Raw genomic sequence first — 27,519 nt, forward strand, 5'->3', positions numbered from 1 at the left:
AGTAGAGATGGGGTTTCACCATGTTGGCCAGGCAGGTCTCAAACTCCTGACCTCAGGTGATCTGCCAGCCTTGGCCTCCCAAAGTGCTGGGATTACAGGTGTGAGCCACAGTGCCCGGCCTCCCCTTTTATGATAAACAAAGGCATTACCAACCCCTACCCCCTACTACATTGCCACCTAGTAGACTTTAACTAATGAGAACTGGCCAGAACTAAGCCAGATGGCTATCTCTAGCTGCAGAGAAGTTTGGGAAAACAAGTATTTGGCCAATGTGGTCTCCCTAAACATGTGTTCAACTTCTTGAAGAAGGAAATCTCATGTCTTTGGCTGTATTCAGCATTATTTTCAGTAGCAGTTACATATTCTAGTTTTCATGGTGGATGAAGTGGTACCAGCTCAGTTCCACAGGAGGGAGAAGAATCAGGACTCATTTAATCCATAAGAATTAAACTCAACAGCTTTTGAGTACCCATTATGTGCATAGTCTGCCATGAAATATTATAAAGTAGCCCAGGTATGGTGGCTTACACCTGTAATATCAGCACTTTGGGAGAATAAGACAGGAGGATTGCTTGAGGCCAGAGTTTGAGATCAGCCTGGGCAACATAGTGAGATCCTATCTCTACAAAAAATTAAAACATCAGCCATGTGTGGTGTACGCACCTGTAGTACCAGCTACTAAGGAGGCTGAGGTGGGATGACCCCTTGAGTCCAGGAGTTCGAGGCTGCAGTGAGATATGATCGATCACACTACTGTACTCCAGCCTGGGCAACAGAATGAGACCCTGTCTCAAAAAAAAAAAAAAAAAGGTTATCAAAGAATTATATAACATTTTGTGTGTGTGTGTGTATGCAGGTTGTTTATTGGCTCCTTAGGAAGAAAAAAATATGTGTATGAAATAATTGATTAACAGTACAAGAATTCATAATTATTTGTTTAAATGTTTAATGTTGGTACTGAGTGCTGTGGCATAGGAATAGGGAACTTTTTCTTAGGGTCGGTGATGGATTCTTGGGAAAATAAAATGAAGGGCAAATGGAAGCAAAAGACAATTTAATTTGCTTCTGTTTTAAGGGAACTTTTAAAAAGTTAATTCTTAAATTTTTTAATTTAAGGACTTCGTCAAGAAACATCGAATTAAATATATTGAGTTTAACCCTAACAAGCATCAGAATTTTCAACCTGCTGTATGAGGAAATACAAGTTTCTTTCTGCTTTCTATTATGATTGTTGATTTGCATGAGCGTGTTTTAGGTTAGGCTGTGTGATGCTGTGGTAATACATACCACCAAAATCCTCATGATTTAACACAATAAAAAACTTCTGCTCACACCAAGTCTGCTTGAGGGCTCGTTGGCTCCGTGGAAACTGATCTCCATGTCCAGGCCAGTTTGGTCTTGTGGCCATCCGTTTTAGGGCAGTGCTTAGGGTCAGGAGAGCAAAACACAGGGCTGGAGAGTTAAGCACAGGCAACTAAATGCTTCAGCAGGGGAATGGCATTCATTTTCACTCACAGGACATGTTCAGCTTAGTCACATGGCTGTCTATGCCTAACCTCAAGGGAAGGGAGTGCAGTCCTCCAGGAACTCAGATGTAAAAAAGCCAGTATGATGGATATAGTAGTATTGTCTACAAAAAAAAGTAGCATAATAGAGTTAGATACAAGCAAAGTACTCTGGGATCCCAGTAAGGAGAAGTAAGAAATTCTGATGAGATGCAGGGAGAGCCATAGAAGGGTTCATGAAGATGGTGACAGATGATACAAACTCAGTAGAATGAGCAGGTTTTTCTTAGATTTGAAGAGAAGAAAGGACATTCAAACTAAGGGAACAACACTGACTGAGTCAGAGCTAGACTCAAAGCTAGAGTCTACTGGATGATGTCGTGGGAGAGGAAGAAGAGATGAGCGGGCCTTGAATTTGTTTAACATTCAGCAAAAATGTATTGCATGTCGGCCATGTGCTAGGCACTGTTTCAGTTTTGGGGAATATCTGATAATGAACAAAACACAAAATGCCTGTCCTTGTGAAGGTTACATGCTAGTGGATGAAGCGCTAAGGAGTTAGTATTTTATTATAAGCACATTGGTGAGTAAGCAAAGATAGGAACATTGGATGCCTGTGAATCTTAAGATTTTCCTGGCCGAGCGCGGTGGCTCATGCCTGTAATCCCAGCACTTTGGGAGGCTGAGGTGGGTAGATCACTTAAGGTCAGGAGTTCGAGACTAGCCTGGCCAACATAGTGAAACCCTGTCTCTACTAAAAATACAAAAATTAGCCGGGTATGGTGGTGCGCACCTGACTCCCAGCTACTCATGAGGCTGAGGCAGGAGAATTGCTTCAACCTGGGAGGCGGAGGTTGCAGTGAGCTGAGATTGCGCCACTGCACTCCAGCTGACAGAGTGAGACTCCATCTCAAAAAAAAACAAGATTTTTCTAAGATTTCTATTTTACATTAAACAGAAGGCAGTTGGTTTGCATGAAAATTATTATTTCATCAATTTGACTGCCTCATTATAGAAAACACATATTGAAGTCCAATAAAACGTAGAGATGAATCTCTGAAGTTAAAATGTGTTATTTGGGATGCAAGAATTGCAATTTGGGGCACACAGACCACAGGGTGGTCTTCAGTATGTATGAAGAACAAAGTAAAGGATGGAGGTTTTATAAAGAGAAGTGTTACATATTTTGAAAGACAGGTCATTGGCACTAGTAAAGTTTTGGGGAGGTGGCAAGCCCTGATTGGTGAGTGACAGTGGTGGGTAATACTGGTCTTAGAGTCAGCAACAAGTTGTTTCAGTAGCCATTAGATAAACTGGTTTCAGGTTACAACAGGCAGTTTCAGCAGCCAGGCTTACAGAGAATTATAATCTTGGAGCAATGTTACATCCCTCCCCCTCCCCGTCCCCCCACCCCATCCCTGCCCCTCAACTCTGATTTAGTTGAGTACGAATAGAATGACCCAATTAGTATGATCAGCTTTCACACATGAAGGTTGAATTTATGAAACATGTAAATTTGAAAATATATGTTTACATTGCAAAAAGCTTTTTTAACAAAAATTTTGGCCAGTAGTATAATTTCAGTGAATATGTTTTCATTGCACAGACAGTAAAACCACTTGATACATACCTCATGGGGACATGGACTGCTTTATGCACTGCTTTTTACCACACCTTAAATAGTGCCTGGTGTGTGTGTGTGTGTGTGTGTGTGTGTGTAACTCACTCAGTAAATATTCAATGAATGAATGAAGAAATTCAGAAGATAAAAAAGAGAAATTTCCCTTATTTTTAACCTTCTGAACACTATAGTGGTTAGCATTTATATCATTTATTCAGCCATTCTAATATTTATTGAGTACCAGTTTTGTACCAACTGCTGTTCTAAGATATAAGGAATAATAAATTCCTGTTACTGTTTTCATGAAACTTAAATTCTAGTGTAATTAAAATCATGTAGAAATAAACATAAACGTGATCACCCAGCTTCTTTTAAAACTAGACTGCAGTTGATGTAATAATTTGCATTACAACAGCATGCATCTTGTGCACAAAATCTACCTGTTTTTGTATTAAAGCCTTAGTGTCAAAGCTTTATTATCATTTTAGTCTTTTATCACCTCCATATTTATAAATGGTCTATCTTCCCAAAGTTCTAATATGGAAATCAGAATCATTTTTGTTAGAGGAACAGTGTTTACAAGTTGCCTAGATTTGTAGCGAGGTCATAAAAAGCCTGTTTAATCTAAAATAGACATTTGCAATAAAAACAGAAATTGTTGTTGAGATGCCATATTATGTGATAACTGAGTAAAACAGACAAGAGCCTATCCCCAAACCTGGTATGTGAATGTGAAAATATTAGAGAAATAATGAAGAAGTAGATGGAGACTAATGAGGAAATTCTGAAAAGGACATCTTTTGAGAAATTCAGAGGTAGATGGCGCAAGTTTTAAAGCTTACTTTCACTTTAAAACACCTGGGTTTCATTTCCTTTGATTTGAGTAAATTACAAAGCAGTTTATTAGTTAAATCAGGCTTGTTTTGATTTATAGGTGTATAGAGAAAGACAGGACATTTTCCTGGACAAAAAGTTGGAAAAGAGAAACGTGTAAAGGGGGTGGAAAGTGGCTGTGAGTGCATGTGGAATGAGAAGCCTCCCTTGGGCAGGAGTTAACAGCCACAATGGGGAAAGGATTGGGACGTCTAATCCTTTGAGTGTGTGTGGGGGCCAAGGGAGCAGTAGTAGCAGGATGCCTGCGCATACAGCCATGTACACAGTGTGTACACAGAAGTGTAATTCTTGGGCCTGAATATTTCATAGGGTAGAGACATATTGAGTACTTTATTTAGTAAGCATATTGAGTACTTTATTCATCTATACAAGGGCCATCTATTAAGGGCCACACAGTCTAGCTGTTTCTGTAAAGCACATTGTTTTGAATTACTGTTAGCAGTGTAGTGTAGAAGGAAATCGGGAATCCAGATTCTCTATGGATTTCCCCCTGAACAGTTATGTGGCTGTATCCTTATCTAGTGAATGGTGACATTAGCTTTTCCCCTGCTGCACGGGCTGTAATGAGGCTCAGGTGTGCAGGTGCACTTACTAACATATGGAAAAGTTAAGCACTGTATAACCAGAAGGTAGCCCTTTTACTCCTATTTTATATGACAGCCATGTATGCAAAATATCTAATTTCTTCCTGAACACTCAATTGAACTTCAACAGTTGGTATTTTTCGTCTCAGAATTTTTATTTTCCTCAAATTTATATTATGTGGTTAAATTCCTTTGAAGTGCTAGATACTTTAAGATTAAAATTAAAGTAGGCATGTTTTTTCTTCAACTAGAAGCTCTTAGAACTTGGCAAGTACTCTGTGTTCTCTCATTTCCTTATCTTTGTGTATGCTGTATTGCAGCACACGTCACATGGAGATGGGCGTCAAGAAGTTACCTCTCGTACCAGCCGCTCAGGAGCTCGGTGTAGAAACTCTATAGCTTCCTGTGCAGATGAACAACCTCACATCGGAAACTACAGACTGTTGAAAACAATCGGCAAGGGGAATTTTGCAAAAGTAAAATTGGCAAGACATATCCTTACAGGCAGAGAGGTAAATACCAGTTATGCTTATTTCTGTTATGACAGTTGCTCTGTTTATTTCCATGTAAGAGAAAGAAAAGAATATAGATATAGGCCTTATTTCTTTTTTTTAAGACGGAGTCTCGCTCCGTCACCCAGGCTGGAGTGCAGTGGCATGATCTCAGCTCACTGCAAACTCTGCCTCCCGGGTTCGCACCATTCTCCTGCCTCAGCCTCCCGAGTAGCTGGCACTACAGGTGTCCGCCACCACACCCAGCTAATTTTTTGTAGAGACAGGGTTTCACCATGTTAGCCAGGATGGTCTCGATCTCCTGACCTTGTGATCCGCCCGTCTCGGCCTCCCAAAGTGCTGGGATTACAGGCGTGAGCCATAGTGCCTGTAATACATAGCTACTATGTATTACATGTATTACATGCCAAGTTCTAACCACATAATATAAATTTGTAATACATAGCTGGGATTACAGACGCACACCACCACACCAGGCTAATTTTTTTTTTTTTTTTTTGGATTTTTAGTAGAGACGGGGTTTCACCATGTTGGTCAGGCTGGTCTCGAACTCCTGACCTCGTGATCCACCCGCCTTGGCCTCCTAAAGTGCTGGGATTACAGGCATGAGCCACCGTGCCCAACCTATTTTATTTTCAAGACAGGGCCTCGCCCTGTCACCTGGACTGGAGTGCAGTGGCTCAATCATGGCTCGCTATAGCCTTGACCTCGTAGGGTCAGGCAGTTCTCCCACCTCAGCCTCCCGAGTAGCTGAGACTACAGGCATGCACTGCCACACCCGGCTAATGTTTAAAAAATTTTTTTGTAGAGACAGGGTTCTCACCGTGTTGCCCAGGCTGGTCTTGAACTCCTGAGTTCAAGCAGTCCTCCTGCCTCAACCTCCCAGAGTGTTGAGATTACAGGCATGAGCCACCATGCCTCACTAATTAAGCTTTTTCTTTTTTGGGGGGGTGGGGGGGGTGTCGGGGGTTGGGACGGAGTCTTGCCCTGTAGCCCAGGCCTGGAGTGAAGTGGCGTGGTCTCGGCTCTCTGCAACCTCCGCCTCCCAGGTTCAAGCGTTTCTCTTGCCTCAGCCTCCTGAGTAGCTGAGATTACAGGCGCACACCACCACGCCTGGCTAATTTTTTTTTTTTTTTTTTTTGTATTTTTAGTAGAGGTGGGGTTTCACCATGTTAGTCAGGCTGGTTTCAAACTCCTGACCTCAGGTGATCTGCCCGCCTCAGCCTCCCAAAGTGCTGGGATTATAGGCATGAGCCACCACGCCCAGCCTAATTAAGCTTTCTCAAAAGAACATGAAACATATATTAGGTGTCTGGGAGTTTTTTGTTTTGTTTTTGTTTTTGTTTTTTTTCTGAGGCAGAGTCTCACTCTGTCACCCAGGCTGGAGTGCAGTGGTGCAATCTCGGCTCACTGCAAGCTCCGCCTTCTGGGTTCACGCCATTCTCCTGCCTCAGCTTCCCGAGTAGCTGGGACTACAGGCATCCGCCACCACACCCGGCTAATTTTTTGTATTTTTAGTAGAGACGGGGTTTAACTGTGTTAGCCAGGATGGTCTCGATCTCCTCATCTCGTGATCCGCCTGCCTCGGCCTCCCACAGTGTTGGGATTACAGGCGTGAGCCACTGTGCCTGGCCCATCTGGGAGTTCTTTTGCTTTCCCATTACTTTAAACGTTGGAAATATCATAGAGTGTTTAAATAATCTTTACCTTTAAAAATAGGTAATGTTTTGTTCTTTTTCAGTAGCAAATGTCTGCTACCACAGTAAAAATTGTCTTTAACTTCAGGTATACACTTATGTGTATGAGCTCATGTTACTTGCTAATCAATAGTATTGTCAGTATTTACAGATTTATCTTCAAGAAGTTTCTTAATCTCTCTACTTTTCTCATAGCGTATGTTTAATCGGTTATTGTGTAGGAAGGCACATACTTTCCTAACCTTTGTGAAATGGCTTTCTGCTCAGCCCCATTCCTATTAATCAAAAATACATGCATTAAAACCCCAAAACTAATTCCCTCCTATTGTTATACTCATATGGTACAGAGCCTGTTTTGCTTCTTGTTTTTTTTTTTTTTTTTTGAGACGGAGTCTAGCTCTGTCGCCAGGCTGGAGTGCAGTGGTGTGATCTCAGCTCCCTGTAACCTCCGCCTCCTGGGTTCAAGTGATTCTCCTGCCTCAGCCTCCTGAGTAGCTGGGACTATAGGCGTGCGCCACCATGCCCGGCTAATTTTTGTATTTTTAGTAGAGTTGGGGTTTCACCATGTTGGCCAGGATGGTCTCAATCTCTTGACCTGGTGATCTGCCCGCCTCAACCTCCCAAAATGCTGGGATTGCAGGTGTAAGCCAGCGTGCCCAACCTTTGATGTGGTTTCTTGCATTTAGGTCTTTGCACCTGCTTTTCCCTGTACCTGAAATACTCTTTACTCTTCTGTTTAGGGAACATTTCTGAGAAGTAATCATTGACAAATCCCCTTTCCCCAGGCATGGGATTCCATAAAAATCCCGATACTCCCCTTATATGGCACAGTTTACATTGTATTGGAATTGCTCGTTTGTCTGTCTCCTTCTCTAGTTTGTAGGCTATCTCCAGTCTGTAGGGGAAGATGACAGAACTTAACACGGTGCTTGGAACCTGTTAGGTACTTAATAAATATTTGTTAAATGAATGCAATAATACTGTTTTTTTTGGGGTGGGGGGCGGTGTTGGCAACAGAGTCTCACTGTTGCCCAGGCTGGAGTGCAGTGGCGTGATCTCAGCTCACTGCAACCTCCTGCCTCCTGGGTTCAAGCGATTCTCCTGCCTTAGCCTCCCAAGTAGCTGGGATTACAGGCACCCACCACCACACCCAGCGAATTTTTTGTATTTTTAGTAGAGAGGGGGTTTCACCATGTTGGCCAGGCTGGTCTCGAACTCCTGACGTCAGGTGATCCACCCACCTCAGCCTCCCAGAGTGCTGGGATTATAGGCGTGAGCCACCATGCCTGGCCTGAATGTAAATACTTTTGAAGGAAGCTTTTTAAACAAATGCTCTCCCTGTGCGAGACCCTTCTGGTAGATGTGCCAAGACTGTGACACATATGGCGTAGCATTCACGCCTGCAGCCCACCAGGCCTGGGGCTGCAAGAGCATGAGCCCTGGGTCTGTCATCTGTCAGCATGCATCCTCTGTTTGCAGCAGTGTGCCCTGTAAATATTTTCATTTCCTGTGTGTGCGGAGACTTGGAAAAGGTTGGGAAGCACTGGAGTATGCTAACTGGAATTTTAAAAGACTGTTGCCAGAAATTTGCCTTTTGACAATTCATTAATTTTAGTGATAAAATTCTTGTGGATTTTTAGTTAAGACTCCTTGTTGCTGAGCTGCCTTATAGACTGCTTTTGGAATCTGTAAACAGCTTGTGTGGGCGGAGCTGTCCTTGTTGTCCTTGATTAAAGCTTTCTTGAGATAAGGAACGAGACCTCTGAGTTTCTTAGTTCCCACCAGTTCCAGGTGGCTACTTGCCAGCTTCCTTATGTGGGCAGAGATGGTGGGCCAAGAGAGCGTTGAGACAGACGAACCTCTTCCATTTACCTTACCTGATTTACATTATCTAGAGTCTGGCCTGTGGTGTTTACTTCTAGTAGGTTCTTTTCTCTAGAAATGCTTGAATATGACTAGCAGAGTGGTTTAATTTAAAAAGTTTCTCAGTTTTTTTAAAACTTTGAACAAGTTCTCACTCGTAAGTGGGAGTTGAACAAGGAGAACACATGGACACAGGGAGGGGAACATCACACACCAGGGCCTGTCAGGGGGTGAGGGGCAAGGGGAGGGATAGCATTAGGAGAAACACCTAATGTAGCTGATGGGTCGATGGGCGCAGCAAACCACCATGGCACATGTATACCTGTGTAACCTGCACGTTGTGCACATGTATCCCAGAACTTAAAGTAAAAAAAAAAAAAAAAAAAAGAAAAAAGGAAAAACTTTGAACAAAATCATTTTACTCTTGTGGGGTTTTTTTTGCCTATTGTAGATATGACATATAAAATGTAAACATTATAGAAATATAGAAATTCATTATGTAGAAAGTGAGTTCCTTGAAATGTGTCTCTTCAAAGACAATCACTTTCAGCAGTTTGGTATATATTCCCAGAGTTTTTTACATAGACATTAACTTTTAAAAAAATTTTAACAGAAAGGGACTCATGGGACATGATGATAGTTTTTTTTTCTTAGTAATGTACCTTGACCATGTCTGGGTCTTAGTACTCATAGATCTGACATATTAGTCTAAAGGCAGCATAGTCTTCCTGGGTATGGTGGTACCATAGTTTATTTCCTATCAGTGGGCATTAGGGTTGTTTCTAAATTTTTGTTGTTACAAACAGATCTGCAGTGGACATTCTTTAGCATTGTGTGTCCTTGTTAAGTGTTTCTGTAGGATAATTCCTAGAAATGGAAGTCCTGGGTGAAAGTGGATGACCATTTGACATTGTAATAGATACTACTAAATTGGTTTTGAATAAAAAGTGATGTACCTACTTTATTATTCTACCAAAATGGAATAGAGTGTTCATTTTCGTACATGCTTCTACACTGTAGATAATTTTTGTCTATCTGAAGGTCTCAGTCTGTTTTTGCTGCTGTAACACAATACCAGGGACTAGGTAATTTATAAAGATAAGAAATTTATTTCTTACAGTTGTGGAGGCTGGGAAGTCCAAGATCCAGGGGCTGCATCTGGCCAGGGCCTTCTTGATACATGAAGGGCGTGATGGAAGGGCAAAGAGTGGGGAAGGAAGGGAAGAGGAGGAGAAAGGAAGAAAAGAGGGCAGAACCCTTGCAATCTGATTGCCTCTCCAGGGCCCCGTGTCTTAGTACTGCTGCAACAGCAATTACATTTCAACATGAGTTTGGGAGGGGACATTCATTCAAACCATAGCACGTATGGACAAAAAAAGAGTGTAGAAAAAACCAGAAGTTGCTTTTTCGCTTTTCACTACTTAGATTTATGATCTTTTTATATATTTTTGTCATTCATAATTTCTTTTTGAAGCAAGTTCCCTGGCCACCGGCAGTAGCTCATGCCTGTATTCATAGTGCTTTGGGAGGCCAAGGCAAGGAGGATCACTTGAGCCCAGGAGTACAAGACTGCATTGTGCTATGATTGTACCACTGTACTCCAGCCGGGGCAACAGAGGACACTCTCTAAAATAAATAAAAATAAAACAAGTTTCCTGTTTATATCCTTTATTCATTTTTCTTTTTTTTTAATCTTAGTGATTTAAACCCTTTATGTTTCAGTCATCTGTCTGATGTGTCTGTTAATGTAGGTTATGAATATCTTTCCCTAGATTACTCCTTTTAACTGTTTATGGTGTCTTTCTTGTTTTAGGGAAGTTTTTAAGTATTTATGTGGCAAAATCATTTAATCTTTTTCTTTATTACATTTGGGTTTCATGTCTTCTTGAAGATTTGTCCCATGACTTAAAGAACAGTTCTATAGGCCGGGTGCAGTGGCTCACGCCTGTAATCCCAGCACTTTGGGAGGCCGAGGTGGGTGGATCACGAGGTCAGGAGATCGAGACCATCCTGGATGACACGGTGAAACCCTGTCTCTACTAAAAATACAAAAAATTAGCTGGGCGTGGTGGCGGGCGCCTGTAGCCCCAGCTATTCAGGAGGCTGAGGCAGGAGAATGGCATGAACCCGGGAGACAGAGCTTGCAGTGAGCTGAGACTGCATCACTGCTCTCCAGCCTGGGTGACAGAGTGAGACTCCATCTCAAAAAAAAAAAAACAGAAAAAAAACCAGTTTTGTATTTTCTTCTAATACTCCTCCTATGGCTCACATTTTAACGTTTAATTCATGTGGTATGTATTTGGGAAGATTAGTATTAGGTGTAGGGATCTGACTTTTTTTTCCACGTGGATTACAATTGTCCCAGAACCATCAGTTCTCTCCCCACAATTGAAGATACCTGCGTTAACACATAATAAATTCTCATATGTGTCCTGTTATTTCTCCAGTCTGTTTGTTTAGTCCTATACCCATACCGTGGTGTTTTTATTACTGCAGCTGTGGATTGTATGTTTTAGGTCAAGTTCCCCTCCTGATGATTCTTTTTTTTCTCTCTCTCTCTTTTTTTGGTGAGATGGAGTCTCGCTCTGTCGCTAGGCTGGAGTGCAGTGGCGGGATCTCAGCTAACTGCAACCTCCACCTCCCGGGTTTAAGCAATTCTCCTGCCTCAGCCTCCTGAGTAAGTGGGATTACAGGTGTGTGCCACCATGCCCAGCTAATTTTTGTATTTTTAGTAGAGATGGGATTTCATCATGTTGGCCAGGATGGTCTCGATCTCTTGAACTGCCCACCTCAGCCTCCTAAAGTGCTGGGATTACAGGTGTGAGCCACCACGCCTGGCCAATGACTCTTATTTTTCAAAATTTTCATAGCTTTTTTTTTTTTTTTGGTCATTTACTCTTCCACATGAATTTTATAATTAAGTTGCCATTTTCTAAAAACAGAACATGAAATTTTGATTAGATTAGTTTTCATGGGATTAGTTGGTTTTTTGTTTTTTGTTTTTTTTACTAGTAGCAGTAGAATCTTTTCAAATATGCCTTAATATAGGCGCTGGGGCTTGCCCATGGTGCTCTTGATATATAAGGCCCGGACATTCTGCCAGTTTTTTCTCCAGCAGTGACACCAAGAAGTTAACAGCCAAGTGAATGTTACGCACAAGCTCATCATCTGTCATCTTCATGTGGCCAACAGCCACAGCCAAACATAACATGTTCATATGAAACTTGATTGTGGACTTCGCCTCATCCACTTTGGCCACCGTGTTTTCATCGTGTGTGAGCAGGGAAGGGAACTTTACTGCCTTTGTTAGGCCTATGCCGAGGATTCGTGGGATTTGCTTGATCAGAGACTCTGAAGCCAAAAATGCATCATACTTCTTGGCCAGCTTCTTGACCAGTTTCTTATTCTTGAGTTTTTTTGGCACCTCAGTGTCCACTTGGGGGGATATCCATGGCCTTGGTCTCGTCACAGTGCTGCTGTTCCCCCAGGACCCACACTTGGGACAGGGAGTGGACTTAAGCCTGACGGTGCCCGAGAAGCGCTTGTCCTTCTGGGGGTCATAGTTCTTCAAGCTGATCTGCAACTCCACCATCTTCAGGAACTTGGGACACTTTCACTGGTTCCCGTGCAGGACTTCTGCACCGCCTCATCCAGGGTGTCGTGAGAGACTTTGCTGCTTATGGATTCTCATGCCACGCTAACCAGAAAAGAGGGTTTAGTTGGTTTTATAAATTATTAATAGTTTGGGAGGAAATTGATATTTTAATGATGCCAAGTCTTTCTTTCTTTTTTTTTTTTTTTTTTTTTTGAGACGGAATTTCGCTCTTGTTGCCCAGGCTAGAGTGCAGTGGCGTGATCTCAGCTCACCACAACCTCCGCCTCCTGGGTTCAAGCAATTCTCCCACCTCAGCCTCCCGAGTAGCTGGGATTACAGGCATGCACCACCATGCCCGGCTAATTTTTGTATTTTTAGTAGAGACGGGTTTCTCCATGTTGGTCAGACTGGTCTCAAACTCCCAGCCTCAGGTGATCCGCCCGCCTCGGCCTCCCAAAGTGCTGGGATTACCGGTGTGAGCCACCACATCCGGCTAATGCCAGGTGTTTCTATTCAGGAATGTGCATGTGTCTCAAATTTGTTTTCAGGTTTTGTAACTTTTTTCATCTATGTTTTATATAATGCTTGTTAAATTCATTTCAAGCTATTTTATAATTTTTGTTGCTAATGTAAATGGAGCTTTTTTTCCCTCAAGAAGGCAATAATCATATAACTTCTTGCATTTGGGAAACTTTTGATCTCTCATTTGGAATGTCGAAAATTAAGTTTATATTGTTTTTTAATAACACGCTTTTTTTTTTTTTTTGAGACACAGTCTGGCTCTGTCGCCCAGGCTGGAGTGCAGCGCGATCTCGGCTCACTGCAAGCTCCACCTTTTGGACTCGAGCAACCTCCCACTTCAGCCTCCCCAGTAGCTGGGACCACAAGCACATAGTACCGCACCTGGCTTATTTTATTTTATTTTATTTTATTTATTTATTTTATTTTATTTTATTTTTGGTAGAGATGGAGTTTCACCATATTGCCCAGGCTGGTCTCGAACTCCTGAGCTTAAGCAGTCCGCCTGCCTCGGCCTCCCAAAGTGCTGAGATTACAGGCATGAGCCACCACGCCTGGTCAGTTGTCTTTTTTTTGAGAATGTCAAATAAAATGGGATCATATGGTATGTAACCTTTTGAAACTGGCTTCTTCTCACTCAGCATCATGTCTTTGAGATTGATTCAGGCTGTTGCATATATTGACAGTTTGTTCCTTTTTGTTGCTGAGAAGTATTCTGTTGTATGGCTGTGCTACAGTTGGTATTAGCTCCCCCACTGAAGGACATTTGAATAGTTTCCAGTGTTTGGCAATTATGAATAGAACTCCTGTACAGGTTTTTCTGTGAACATAAGTTTTAATTTCTCTAGGAGTGACATTACTGGATCGTGTGGTAAAGAATTAAGTGAATTGTTAACTAGAAAACTGATTTTATATAACAGTATAATATTCCTGGTAGAAAGAAACCTAAAGCCTCTGGTCTGGTCTGTTAATTAGTGTATTTTTATTACTTAGTACTTTTCTTTTCTTTTCTTTTTTTTTTTTTTTTAAGATGGACTTTTGCTCTTGTTGCCCAGGCTGGAGTGTGCAATGGCTCAATCTCAGCTCACCGCAACCTCCATCTCCCAGGTTCAAGCGATTCCCCTGCCTCAGCCTCCCTAGTAGCTGGGATTACAGGCATGTGCCACCATGCCCGGCTAATTTTGTATTTTTAGTAAAGACAGAGTTTCTCCATGTTGGTCAGGCTGGTCTTGAACTCCCGACCTCAGATGATCCGCCCGCCTCGGCCTCCCCAGGTGCTGGGATTACAGGCATGAGCCACCACACCCGGCTACTTAGTACTCTTCTCAGCTAAGATCTTTATTTTTGTCAGCGTTCTCTTGCCCTGTGATGGGAACGTGATGTATCTTGCCTATTGAAGAACTAAAACCTCTGAAGAAAACCCAGAGGGTTGTGGGAAGAGTGGCATTGATGATTTGGGGACTTAATTCATTCTGAGTCAGTATAAGTTAAAGGCTTATTGTGTATTATGTTGAGAGTTTTAACTGCTATCCTTGGGGTAAGAACAGAGATGTAGAATTATATCATGAAAAGAATTTTCTGAAAGAAGGGAGTAGGGACAATCTATATCATGCATTTAAGTCACAAGGATGTCATGAACATAAAAGATACTCACGAAGGCCGGGCATGGTGGCTCACGCCTGTAATTCCAGCACTTTGGGAGGCCAAGGTGGGCAGATCACAAGGTCAAGAGATCGAGACCTGAGGTCAGGAGTTTGGGACCAGCCTGGCCAACATGGCAAAATCCCATCTCTACTAAAAATACAAAAAATAGCTGGGGATGGTGGTGTGCGCCTGTAGTCCCAGCTACTTGGGAGGCTGAGGCAGGAGAATCACTTGAACCCGGGAGGCGGAGGTTGCAGTGAGCCAAGATCACGCCAGTACACTCCAGCCTGGCAACAGAGTAAGACCTTGTCTCAAAAAAAAAAAAAAGATACTCATGAAAAACTATGTGTTCGTTGGAAGAAAGTCGTTTTAATTTAACAAACATGTTGGAATAAGAATTATAAACAAGATACGTTAATATGTACACTCTGGAGACCATTTTAAATCAAGCCTTTAAATAGCCTAGTTATGGTGTAAGTTCAGTTTAGATGAGACTTCCCCCAGGATGACCATGAACCAATCAGAAATGGATATCAAAATGCTCATTTTATATATTTTTAAAATACATGTACCAGTTGTGAAATTCATCTGATTTAGCTCTTAAATGAAAATGCTACCCATTATCCATATTGTCCTGGAAGCATCTATCCCATATTTACTATGAAATCTGGGGATGTTAGTTGCATCTGCTGTCTTGCTTTTGACCAACTTTTCATAGCTTATGGTTATTTTGGTGTGAAATATTGCCTGTTTTACACCACAGTTTTCTTTCAAGTTCATTATTTTCCCCCCACTAATTTTCATAGCCTCCCAGAGACCTTTCCCTTCACACGAACTACAGAACTCACTTGTTTCAGTCATTTGTACTTTATTGGAGTTATTTATTGTTAAAAAAATTATTTTCCTAAAGTAATGCATGCACATAGCTTAACAAGTCAAATATACTAAAAAGTTCTAATGACAATCAGAAGTTTCTTTTCTTATCCCTCTTTTTTCTCAGCATTATTACTCAAAGGCCCCGACTTTTTTAAGCTCTTTCTTCTGATACTCTAATAGCTTTCTCCAAATTTATCATTTTAAACATCATTGACTTCCACTTCCCACTTCCATATCTACATTTCTTTCCCTAGCTTTTCTATTGCAATGATATATTTGGCTTATTTACTTAAATTACGACTGTGTAAGTATTGTTGAGTTTTGGCTATGATCATTTATTTTCTTATATAATTGTAAAGCTTTGTCTAAAATTAATAGTTGTTTCTTTTTCTATAAACTCTTAGGTTTTATGTGTTACTGCTAATTGGCCAAAATGTTCTAGCTTATCTTTCAAATATTTTGCAGTACTCACACATATAATATAATGTATTAGCTCAAGAGAGAATCGGTGAGTATAAATTAGAGACAGCAAGGTAGCTCTTTCTAGGCACAGATAAGTGGGATGGTAGCTACAGGGAGACATTAGGCCAAGGTATTTTTTAGAAGATGGACAAAATATCAACATATTTCTCTACTAATGGGGATAATCTAATAGAAAGGAGGAAATTGGTGCTGTCGAAGAGATTTTGGAATAGGTGAGGGGATGGTGGAGGCATTGGTCTTTGGATAACATGAACAGTTCTTCCATAGAAATAGGAGGAAAGCAAGCCAGGCGTGGTGGATCACGCCTGTAATCCCTGCACTTCGGGAGGCCGAAGCGAGTGGATCACCTGATATCAGGAGTTCGAGACCAGCCTGGCCAACATGGTGAAACCTCATCTCTACTAAAAATACAAAAAATTATCTGGGCATGGTGGCGTGCCCCTGTGATCCCAGCTACTCAGGAAGCTGAGGCAGGCAAATTGCTTGAACCCAGGAGGCAGAGGTTGTGGTGAGCCGAGATCGCACCACTGCACTCCAGCCTGGGCAACAAGAGCAAAACTCTGTCTCAAAAAATAAAGAAAGAAAATAAAGTAAAGAAATAGGAGGAAAGCAGAGGGTGCCGGCATCAGTGCAGGTGAGGGGATCCTTATGGTAGTAGGAGCTTGTAGAAATTTTCTGAGTGCAAACTGTTTTTTCAGTAAAATGGAAAGCAAACTGATCTGCTACGATGAGGAGATGTATTAGAGATGTGAGGAGGTGAAAATAATTGCCAGATAAGCAGGAGAGTGAATGGACTAGAGAAATGTAATAGAATTGCCAGGCAGCCTTAAGGCTTCCCTGAGGTTGGTGACCAAGGATTTAAAGTGGGAAGAGTCAGCATGGCGGTGTGCTACTCTCCAGCCGCATTCAGTTGCCCAGCTGCAGGCATGGCATTTGCAGAGATTGGGGTTTTGTCACATTAGTATAGTGAAAGGACAAAGGAGCATTGTTATACAACACCCGAGGGAGTGATCACAATGAAATTAGTGATATAATTAGGAAGTAAGAACTTGAGGAGGAAGACTGACCCTATGAAGGTGTGGGGTCAGTGGATTACAGATCCTGGTAAGTTCCAACAGTTATTAGAGTACTAGATTGAGTGAGCAGGAAGGTAGAAGAAGTTGGTTAAAGAATGGGAAGCTCAAACTTGGATCATGAAAGGTTTTCAGATATTGGGAATGTCAAAGACTGGAGTATAACCATGTAAGTAGCTTAAGTATGTAACATTTTTTTTTCTTTCTGGAAGTTTATCCTTGGTTTTTAGAAATTAGCCATTGAGACGCCAAGGGTTAGTCTTCATTCATTGTTCTTGGTGCTCATTGGACCCTTTAAAGGTTTTTGTCTTTCAGTTCTGGAAAATTGTCTCTTTTTTAACTTAAAAATCTTCATTCTGGAATCCTTAAGCAGAGACTGGAGTGCTTGAAAAGAGCCTCAAAATCTGTCTTCTATCTCTATGTTTTTACTTTCTGGGAGATATTTTTAACTTCATCTTCCATTCTTTCTGTTAAAAATGTGTGTGTGGGCCGGGCATGGTGACTCATGCCTGTAATCTCAGCACTTTGGGAGGCTAAGGCAGAAGTGTCACTTGAGGTCAGGAGTTTGAGACCAGCCTGGTCAACATGGTGAAACCCTGCCTCTACTAAAAATCCAAAAAAATTAGCTGGGCGTGGTGGCACGCACCTGTAATCCCAGCTACTCAGGAGGCTGAGGCAGGAAAATCGCTTGAACCCGGGAGGCAGAGGTTGCAGTGAGCCGAGATCGCGCCACTGCACTCCAGCCTGGGTGACAGAGCGAAACTCTGTCTCAAAAAAAGAAAAAAAAAGAAAGAAAGGTGTGTGTGTGTGTCTCCTCTTCTCTCCCCAGCTCACTCTGATCATTTTCATCTGTTTGTTGTTATTGTCTTTACAGCATCTAGCCCTGGTATTATGAATGTTGTTTCTTCTGCTGACTCCCTGAGAATAGTAAAGGCTTTTTTTTTTTTTTTTTAAGCTTTTTTATAAAGTAGATTTTTGTTCCCTGCATTGTTTCTCTTTTTTTCTGGGGTTCTTTCTTGTTACCGCTCTTTCATATAGAGGCTTTCTCTGGATGTCTGGTAGCCTCTGGTTGTCTGTACCTAATGTGGAGCCCTAAGCATCTGATCACAAGCTGTGTTTGTATGAATAGGACATGTTTGACCACAGAGCTTTCCTATTGGGAGTTGTCTGGTGCTTTTATTGAAGACCCCAGATATTTGTGTCCTTAGATTTCTGAGAGTATCCAGTTTCTCTAGATAAGAATCTTCTCTTCTGCCTGGGAGGAACTGATGATCCCACCCCTCAGTCACTTAGTCCTCCCCCTCCTGCCTTTTCATCTGGTGCTTCACTCTTGAAACCACATTTCTTCATCCTGGGATGTGTGAAACTTCCTGAGACTTTGCATAAATGCTTATGTTTAGTCACGAGTTTGTTGGTGAAGACTATGTTAACTTTACAGAAAGTTTGGAGAATAGAGAAGAAAAACCCCACAATCCTAATATTCTGAATACCATTTTTGTTTTTGTATATTTTCCATATACGTGTTTTTTCAACATATTTTTGATTATAATTTTGTATCTTGTTTTTTCCGCCCTCGGAATTTTATCCAAAGCAGTTTTCTACGTTGCCACTAATCGTCATAATTGTTCATTTCAGTGGTTATGTACAATGCCATTGATGAGAACAGCAGTTCTCAAACGTTTCTGTCTCAGAACTCCTTTAAATTGAAAATTGAGGCTGGGCGCGATGGCTCACGCCTGTAATCCCAGCACTTTGGGAGGCTGAGGCGGGCGGATCACGAGGTCAGGAGATCGAGACCATCCTGGCTAACATGGTGAAACCCCGTCTCTACTAAAAATATGAAAACAAAATTAGCTGGGCGTGGTGGCGGGCGCCTGTAGTCCCAGCTACCAGGAGGCTGAGGTGGGAGAATGGCGTGAACCCGGGAGGTGGAGCTTGCAGTGAGCCGAGATTGTACCACTGTACTCCAGCCTGGTTGACAGAGCGAGACCCCATCTCATAAATAAATAAATAAATAGAAAATTGAGAACTCCCCAAAGCTTTTATTTATTAGGGTTATATGTATTGATAGCTGTTGAATTGGAAGTTATTACTTAGGAAACTTAAAATATATATTAATTCATCAAAAATAATAATCCTATTACATGGTAATGTAAATAACATATTTTTATGAAAAACTATTTTCCAAGGCAAATTATTGAAAAGAGTGAATTGTTTAAATTTTTTGCAAACCTCTTTAATATCTGGCTTAATAGAAGTTAGCTGGGTTCCTGTGTCTGCTCTGCATTCACACTATTTCAGTATGTTTTGGTTGAAAAGTTTAAAGAAATGTAGCTACAAAAGGAAGGGAGCATATTAATACCTTTTCAGGTGATTGTGGATATTGTTCTTTGACATTATACCAAAACTCAGCAAGTGGTTTCTTGGGGGTGGGTAGACAGTGATGAATTTTTATTCAAAACAACTGTAGTGACTGACAAAAAAAGTTAAAACCCAGAATGATTTGCTTCAATTAAAAATTAATTATATCCCAAGAACAGGGGTCTACCAGGTTGTCTGAGGGGAGGGGTGAACTGGCCCAGAAACGGAGCAGGTCAAAATTCCTCTGCTGATCAGTGGGATGGGGATTGGGATCAAGATTGCTTCTGTGAATAACCACTGCCTGGGGAACATAGCGAGATCCTGTCTCTTAAGAAAAAGAATCAGAAACTTTTGGAAACAAGCAGACAAGGGTGAAAGAAAGCCTTAGTGTAAGATATAATTTATATATTCCATATAAGATATAGAATACATATGTTATAATAACTAAAAAGCATAAAAACAGTCAGCATGCTTTTAGTACAACCTGGAGGTATGGTTAATGTGCAGGAAGAAAGCTCCATATAAGCCTAATCCCTATATATAAAAAATCACGGAATTCCACAGTTTTGAACATTTATTTTTCTTTTTGAGACAGAGTCTTGCTCTGTCGCCCAGTCTGGAGTGCAGTGGTGCAATCTTGGCTCACTGCGGCTCTCTACCTCCTGGGCCCAAGCAATCCTTCCACTTCAGCCTCCTGAGTAGCTGGGACCAGAGGTGTGTGCCACCACATCCGGCTGATTTTTTGTATTTTCTACAGAGACGAAGCATCCCCATGTTGCTCAGGCTGGTCTCGAACTCCTGGGCTAAAGTGATCCTTCTGCCTGGGCCTCCCAAAGTGCTGGGATTAAAGGGATGAGCCACCACACCTGGCCAACACTTTTTTTTTTTTTTTTTTGGTAAAATACATACAACATAAAAGTTATAATTTTAACCATTTTTTAAGTGTGTAGTTCAGTGACATCAACTATATGTACATTATTGGGCAACCATCACCACTATTCATTTCCAGGCAGATAATACTCATTTTTTTGTGGTTTCTATATTTGCAAATTTACCTGTTCGATAAAATTTATTTGTAACCCCAAACTCAGTACAGCGCTTTGGTAATCCTTTTCGGACGTATGCGGAACGGTGAAAAAATATGCACATCCCTAGTTGAGGTTCAACAAGGGGACACTTTGCTTTCTTTTTTCAGTCTTTGTGCCGTAAACCAGTGTCTTTTTCGTGATCTATTTAATGCCTTTTTTTTCATTTTTGTACTTTTTGTTGATGATTTTGCCGTTTAAAATGGGCCCCAAGCATAGTGCTGAAGTGCTGTCTAGTCTTCCTAACGCACCCTTGAGTGAAACTTACCTAACACTTGCATTTTCTTTGTAAGGCACATCATAGCCTTGCCATGGATACAACTCTGGACAGTTGAGTTTTTCCTTTCACTGCACATGGCTATGGTGCTTTACAAAGAAGATGCACGTGCTGGAAGTTTCACTCAAGTGTGCGTTACAGTGCTGTGGCTGTGAATTCAGTGTTAACCAATCATATATAATAAAGAAGGTGTTCTTAAACAGACACACACATAAAACAAACTTATGTATTAATCTGCTGTTGCAAAATGTTGTGACCAGAGGCTTGCAGAAACCTAACCCCCTAGAAGCAATGATTTCGTACTCACTAATTCAGTGAGCACAGTAACTGCATAGAGTGAACAGTGAGAATTGACTGTAGCTCCTTTTTTGAAAGAAGAGGCTTAATTATGGAGCAAGGCATCAGGAAAAATCACAGGCTTTCCTCATTTTTGTGATTTTTGATTCTGTTCGTGTCTTCAAGAGTGGAGCCCTAAGAAGAAAGCTGAGAGCTCCCAGTAAAGGGGTGACGAGTGCCTGGCTTAGCCTCATAGAGGCCAGAGGAACGTCGGCCTTTACACTGGGACATTCCACACATGCAACACAGAGTTATTTTCTGTGGACAGTTGAGTTTTTCCTTTTCCAAGCATATTCTAGGGTTGTCTTTCTGTGCCCTGCTACATGTGCCACTGTACTGCTGTCAGATTTCTATCTCCCAGAAATTCTTTGAAGTCACTTGTCTTCTGGTGGCAGCCCTTCCCTTCTCTTGGCCATTCTTTGTCATTTGGTCTTTGTTCTTCAGTGGGCCTATCAGGTGGCAGGACAGAGAAATGCATGTGATCAATATGCCATCTTTAACCAATGTCCTCATTATGGTTATGAAAATAACTTTTCATGTAATTATTTTTATTCAAGTTACATATTACACACAGTTTAAAGAGTCAAGACTTGTTAAAAAAGAGTCCCCTAGACTCACTGGTTTCCTTGTCTCCCAGGATGGCCACTTTTAATCTTTTAAAGTGATTCTTTAGTCTTTTAAATGATTCTTTCATACTTTATAACATGCTTGTAGTCTTACTTGTTTTTCAGGTTTAGGCATTATCTATTGACATTTTATTTAAAGTCATCATTGACTTTAAAAATACAAAAACTCTTTACTGAAATGTAACACAGGTTGGGTGCAATGGCTCATGCCTGTGAATCCCAGCACTTTGGGAGGCCGAGGCAGGCAGATCACCTGAAGTCAGGGGTTCAAGACCAGCCTGACCGATATGGTGAAACCCTGTCTCTACTAAAAATACAAAAATTAGCTGGGCATGGTGTGTGTGCCTGTAGTCCCAGCTACTTGAGAGGCTGAGACAGGAGAATTGGTTGAACCCACGAGGTGGAGGTTGCAGTGAGCCAAGATCGCGCCACTGCACTCCAGCCTGGGCGACAGAGCAAGACTCCGTTTCAAAAACAAAAAGAAACGTAACATACATAAAAAGTGCCCAAATCATAAGTGTACAGCTTGATGAATTATCACAAAGTAAACACATTTGAATAACCATGACCCGGGCAAAAAATATACTGTGACCCACACCATAGAAGCCTCCCTTTGGCCTCCTTCAAATCCCTTCACTACCCCACCTCCTCAAGTGAACCACTGTGCCACCTTCTAATACCATAGGTTTTGTCTGTTTGTTGTTTTAACATTGTACTAATAGAATGTTAGAGTATTTTAATAATAGTGTATTATTTTGTGTCTATTTCTTTCGCTCTACTTCATGCTTGTGATATTCTTCCATGTTGAGGTTTTCATTTGTAACCAACTGTTGTAGTTGTTTGACTTGGCCTCCATTTGCTATGGATTGAATCGTATGCCTCAAAATTCATATGTGTAAGCCCTAACCCCCAGTGTGACTGTATTTGGTGATAGGGTCTTTATAGAAGGTTAAGTGAAGTCGTAGTATGAATCCTGATTGATAGGATTAGAGTTATTACATGAAGAGACACCAGAACGCTAGCTTTTTCTACCACATGAGAACGCAGGGAGAGGGTGGCCATCTGCAAGCCAGGAAGAAGGTCCCCTCCAGAACTGTGAGAAAATAAATTACTGTTAAGTCCCCCAGTGTGTGGTATTTTGGTTATGGCAGTCCAAGATGACTAATGCATCATTCTTCAGGCCACTCTATCCCCCTAGAGGACTTGCAGTCTTTTTTTTTTTTTTTTTTTTTGCCTCTTTTAGTGACTGAGAATGTTGTTAACACTTTCAGAAACAGGGTGTTAGGATCTTTTGACCGTTGGTGAACCAACAGAAAGTGGAAGATAAGGATTTTTCTCCAGTGGGTGTTTGCTGTGGATTTGTTGGGAGAAGCCCATCTCATGTATGAGCTGTCCCATCCCTATTTTGTAATTTTCCACTTTGCTGCTGGCATCAGAGTGAATGTAAATGGAATTTCCCAGAAATTTCCACAGCAAGTGGCTTTCTCACTTAGTGAGCCCCCTTGGTGTTTGTTGAGTCTCCCTTTACCCAACCCCGCAATCACTGGAATAAAGGGGTGGTCTTCTCTCCAGTCTACACCTTTCTGAGGCACTGCAATCGGGGACACCCCAGTTACCACCTCTTTTGGTGACCCCAAGGTTTCAGCTTTGCCTGAGCTCTCCAGGCTCCAGCTCTGGGCCAAGGTGATTTTGGTGGAGTCATCCCAGCGGGGAGCTAGGAGGAAGAGGGGATTAGGAACTCCCGCTCAAGCTTCCTTGCTGCACGTACACATGTCACATCAAATGATGGTGTTTCACTCTGGGGACATAGTTGCTTTTGATAAAATGACTTTTCTGCAGTTTGGTTAAGCTGAATGAAACATATTTCAGCTCCTATTTTTGCTTCAGATGCTATTGAATAGCAGTACCTGAAGATGAAAGTGTATGAGAACAGAATCAGTCTGGGCGCGATGGCTCATGCCTGTAATTCCAGCACTTTGGGAGGCCGAGGCGGGTGGATCACCTGAGGTCAGGAGTTCAAGACCAGCCTGGCCAACATGGCGAAACCCTGTCTCTACTAAAAAAATACAAAAATTAGCTGGGTGTGGTGGCACGTGCCTGTAATCCCAGCTACTTGGGGGAGGCCAAGGCACGAGAATTGCTCGAACCCGGGAGGTGGAGGTTGCAGTGAGCCAAGATCGCGCCACTGCACTCCAGCCTGGGCGACAGCGAGACCCTGTCTTAAGAGAAAAAAAAAAACGCAGAATCAGAATCTTTGGAATAGTGACCAGGTGCCGTGGCTCATGCCTATAATCCTAGCACTTCAGGAGGCTGAGGTGGGCAGATCGCTTGAGCCCAGGAGTTTGAGACCAGCCTGGGTAACATAAGGAGACCTCATTTCCACAAAAAATTAGCTGGACATGGTGGCATGTGCCTATAGTTCCATCTACTCGGGCGGTTGAGGTGGGATGATCACCTGAGCCTGCGGAAGTCGAGGCTGCAATGAACTGTGATCATGTCACTGCACTCCACCCTGGACAACAGAGCGAGACCTCGTCTCAAAAAAAAAAAGCAAAAAACAAAAGAATCTTTAGAATAGGAGGAGGATATTGAGCAGAACCATAAGAAACTAGTGATTAAAAGTCCAGGTGTGAAAATAGAAACCAGGTCTCAGAAGCTCAGAGAGAAGAAGAACTGGAAAGGCAGCATCTTTGATGGATTTGGCCATGAAGAGGAGGAGGAATAAAGCAGAATGGAGGCCAGAAAAGAGTGTGTATGTCTAAGGGTTTCTTTGGAATTGGGAGATCAAGGTATACCATGTAAAATTACTTATGAAGGTAAAGTTTGAAGAAAATTCATTCGACTTTGATTTATATAATTTTTAAAACCTCATCTGTTAAAACACCAGAAGCCCTGTTTTTTGGTTACTGATTATGAGTGTTCAAGGCCTCAGATCAACTCAGCATTTATTTATTTATTTATTTATTTATTTATTTATTTATTTATTTATTTATTTATTTTTATTTTTTTGAGAGGGAGTCTCGCTGTCTTGCCAGGCTGGAGTGCAGTGGCATGATCTCGGCTCACTGCAACCTCCACCTCCCAAATTCAAGCAATTCTCCTGCCTTAGCCTCCCGAGTAGCTGGGATTACAGGCGCATGCCACCATGCCCAGCTAATTTTTTGTATTTTTAGTAGAGATGGGGTTTCACCATGTTGGCCAGGATGGTCTTTGTCTCCTGACTTCATGATCTGCCTGCCTTGGCCTCCCAAAGTGTTGAGACTACAGGCGTGAGCCACCGCACCTGGCCTATTTTATTTATTATTTATTTATTTATTTATTTATTTGATGGAGTCTCATTTTCTCGCCCAGGCTGGAGTGCAGTGGCACCATCTTGGCTCACTATAACCTCCGTTTCCAGGTTTCAAGTGGTTTTCCCGCCTCAGCCTTTCGAGTAGCTGGTGGGATTATAGGCATCTGCCACCAAGCCCAGCTAATTTTTGTATTTTTAGTAGAGACGGGGTTTCACCATGTTGGCCAGGCTGGTCTCGAACTCCTGACCTCAGGTGATCCACCCACCTCCCAAAGTGCTGGGATTACAGGCATGAGCCACCGCACCTGGACAACTCAGCATTTATTGAGTACTCCTTATGTGCCAGTTAGGGCTATAAAGATGAATAAGATGTCTTTTCCCCAGTTGAGATATGCGTAAGACAGTTCGTGTTTGCCTATTTCAGTAGTCAGTATTTTCTTTTGCTTATTCAGTTTCCACTGAAACTTATGTTTTCCAAATACAAAATTAGAATTCCAACTTTGTGTTTTTCAGGCGCATACACTCGTTTTCCCTCCACTCCTTCCCCAGTTCTGATTTGCTTCCTCCTGAAAATGGGGGTGATGGCCCATCCACTCCAGAGTCAGAATTGCTGGATACCTTGTTGCAGTGATTTTTTCTGTAGCTCCTCTGGAGGTTATAGACTCATAGGGAATAAATACTGTGGTCAGGTGGAGGCTTTAGACCAAGTTAAGCAGGGTTTTTAAAACATGGTGTTAATGTACATAATGCAGCCATTCTCAAAAGTATGACATGGGGAGAACCCTGGAGGTTTTCTGAGACCCTTTTAAGGAGTCTGCCGAGTCAAAACTATTTTTGTGATACTAGTAAAACATTTGCTTTTTTCATTCTGTCTCTCACAAGTGTAGAGTGGAATTTTCCAGAGGTTACATGATGTGTGATATCACAACAGATTGAGTGTAGAAACTTGTATGAAAATTTCATACAAATATATTATTTGTGTTACAATGGGCTTATTGTTATTTTGAAATCAATTGTTAAATACTTTTTTTTTTTTTTTTACAGTTTCTCAGTTTTTATTTGTATTATGGTAGATATTCATTGATACAACCCACATTTGGGGGAATGAGTAATCTTTAAAAGTGTAAAAGGGACCAAAAAGTGTGAGAATGTTTGATGTAGAGAAACTCCAAGCTCATTCCCTGGACTTTGGCTATAGATGCTTTCTTCAGGGGTGGGTCTTCTGGGCCTGTGTCCTGCAGGATGCCCAATAGGAAGCACAGCCTCTTTGATCTTATGGGGGTGGGCTCATTTGCTGTTTTGGAGCTCAGGTGCAAAGCCGAGTTACTTGATATTCCCTGGTCATGGCAAAGCCTCTCTCCACTTTTCTTCCCTTCTATTGTCACTTCCATTCTTTTTCCATAGTCCATAGAAATCATTTTTACGTGACAGTGATGAGCTGACCAGAAGCTATAGAAGCTGTAGTACTTCCTATATCCTAATGGGTTTTAAAAACACTGGCTGGGGCATACTCACCCTTTCTGAACAAAGGCTGCTAGGTGACCCTTCTGTTGCCTCTCTGTATATTCACTTGGTTAGCCCACAGATTGGTTTGGACCTAATTCCCTTTCCTTCTTTAACTGCCCAAAGGGCTTTTCTATTTAAAAAAAAAAAAAAAAAAAAAAAAAAGTTTGTAAAGTTTTCAGATTCAATACCCACCTATTTGTATGCTTACCCATCCCAGAGTCAGCTAAATTTAAAGTGTCAGTAAATTGTAAAGAAAAGATTTGCTACATTGCATATGTCTTTAGAAGTGCTTTCTGTGTATAATCTCTCTCTCTCTCTTTTTTTCTTGGTTTGGAGGAGACTTTCCCCTTGTCTATAAGTAACTTAAATATAAAATGTTATAACAATACGTTTATTAGTTTGAAGCCCCAATTTTCTTTTCTTTTTTTTTTTTTCGTTTTAAGTGAAAATAAGTTTATAAAAGAAGTAAAGAAACAGGCCAGGCGCTGTGGCTCACACGTGTAATCCCAGCACTTTGGGAGGCCGAGGCAGGTGGATCACCTGGGGTCAGGAGTTCGAGACCAGCCTGGCCAACATGGTGAAACCCCATCTCTACTAAAAATACAAAATTAGCCAGTCGTGGTGGTGCACACCTGTAATCCCAGCTACTCCAGAGGCTGAGGGAGTAGAAACTATGAAAACTTGGGAGATGGATGTTGCAATGAGCCGAGATCATGTCACTGCTCTCCAGCCTAGGCAACAGAGGGAGACTGTTTCAAAAAAAAAAAAAAAAGAAGTAAAGAAACAAAAGAATGGCTGCTCCGTAGACAGAGCAGCAGTATCAGCTGCTTGACTGAGTCTACTTATAGTTATTTCTTGATTATATGCTAAACAAGGGGTGAATTATTCATGAGCTTTCTGGGAAAAGGGCAGAGATTTCCTGGAACTGAAGGTCCCTCCCCTTTTAGGGGACTATTTAGGGTAACTTCCCAAGGTTGCTGTGGCATTTGCAAACTGTCATGGTGGTGGTGGGAGTGTCTTTTAGCATGCTGATGCATTATAATTAGCTTATAATGAGCAGTGAGGACAACCAGAGGTCACTTTCATCGCCATCTTGGTTTTGGTGGGTTTTGGCCTGCTTCTTTACCACATCCTGTTCTATCAGCAGGGTCTTTGTGACCTGTATCTTCT

At 41.7% G+C, this 27,519-nt stretch overlaps 1 protein-coding gene and 1 pseudogene across 22 annotated transcripts in view; one reads left to right on the forward strand and one right to left on the reverse strand.

Annotated features, from left to right (window-relative positions):
* Positions 1–27,519, forward strand: part of MARK3 (microtubule affinity regulating kinase 3) — a 117,424-nt gene that overhangs the window by 15,142 nt on the left and 74,763 nt on the right. For 14 of the 22 annotated variants that reach the window (XM_019009580.4, XM_019009577.3, XM_019009578.4 and 11 more), the window contains exon 2: positions 4,925–5,116. The exons of 7 other annotated variants lie outside the window; for them this stretch is intronic. In XM_019009580.4, the coding sequence (XP_018865125.1) occupies positions 4,925–5,116 (192 nt within the window). Of the gene's footprint in view, positions 1–4,924; positions 5,117–27,519 lie in introns of those variants that run through there. One more of the 22 variants, XM_063698206.1, reaches the window with a different exon arrangement.
* LOC109023129 (large ribosomal subunit protein uL1-like) lies at positions 11,716–26,261 on the reverse strand (annotated as a pseudogene).

This window comes from Gorilla gorilla, chromosome 15, assembly GCF_029281585.2.
Source record: "Gorilla gorilla gorilla isolate KB3781 chromosome 15, NHGRI_mGorGor1-v2.1_pri, whole genome shotgun sequence".
Classification (NCBI taxonomy): domain Eukaryota; kingdom Metazoa; phylum Chordata; class Mammalia; order Primates; family Hominidae; genus Gorilla; species Gorilla gorilla.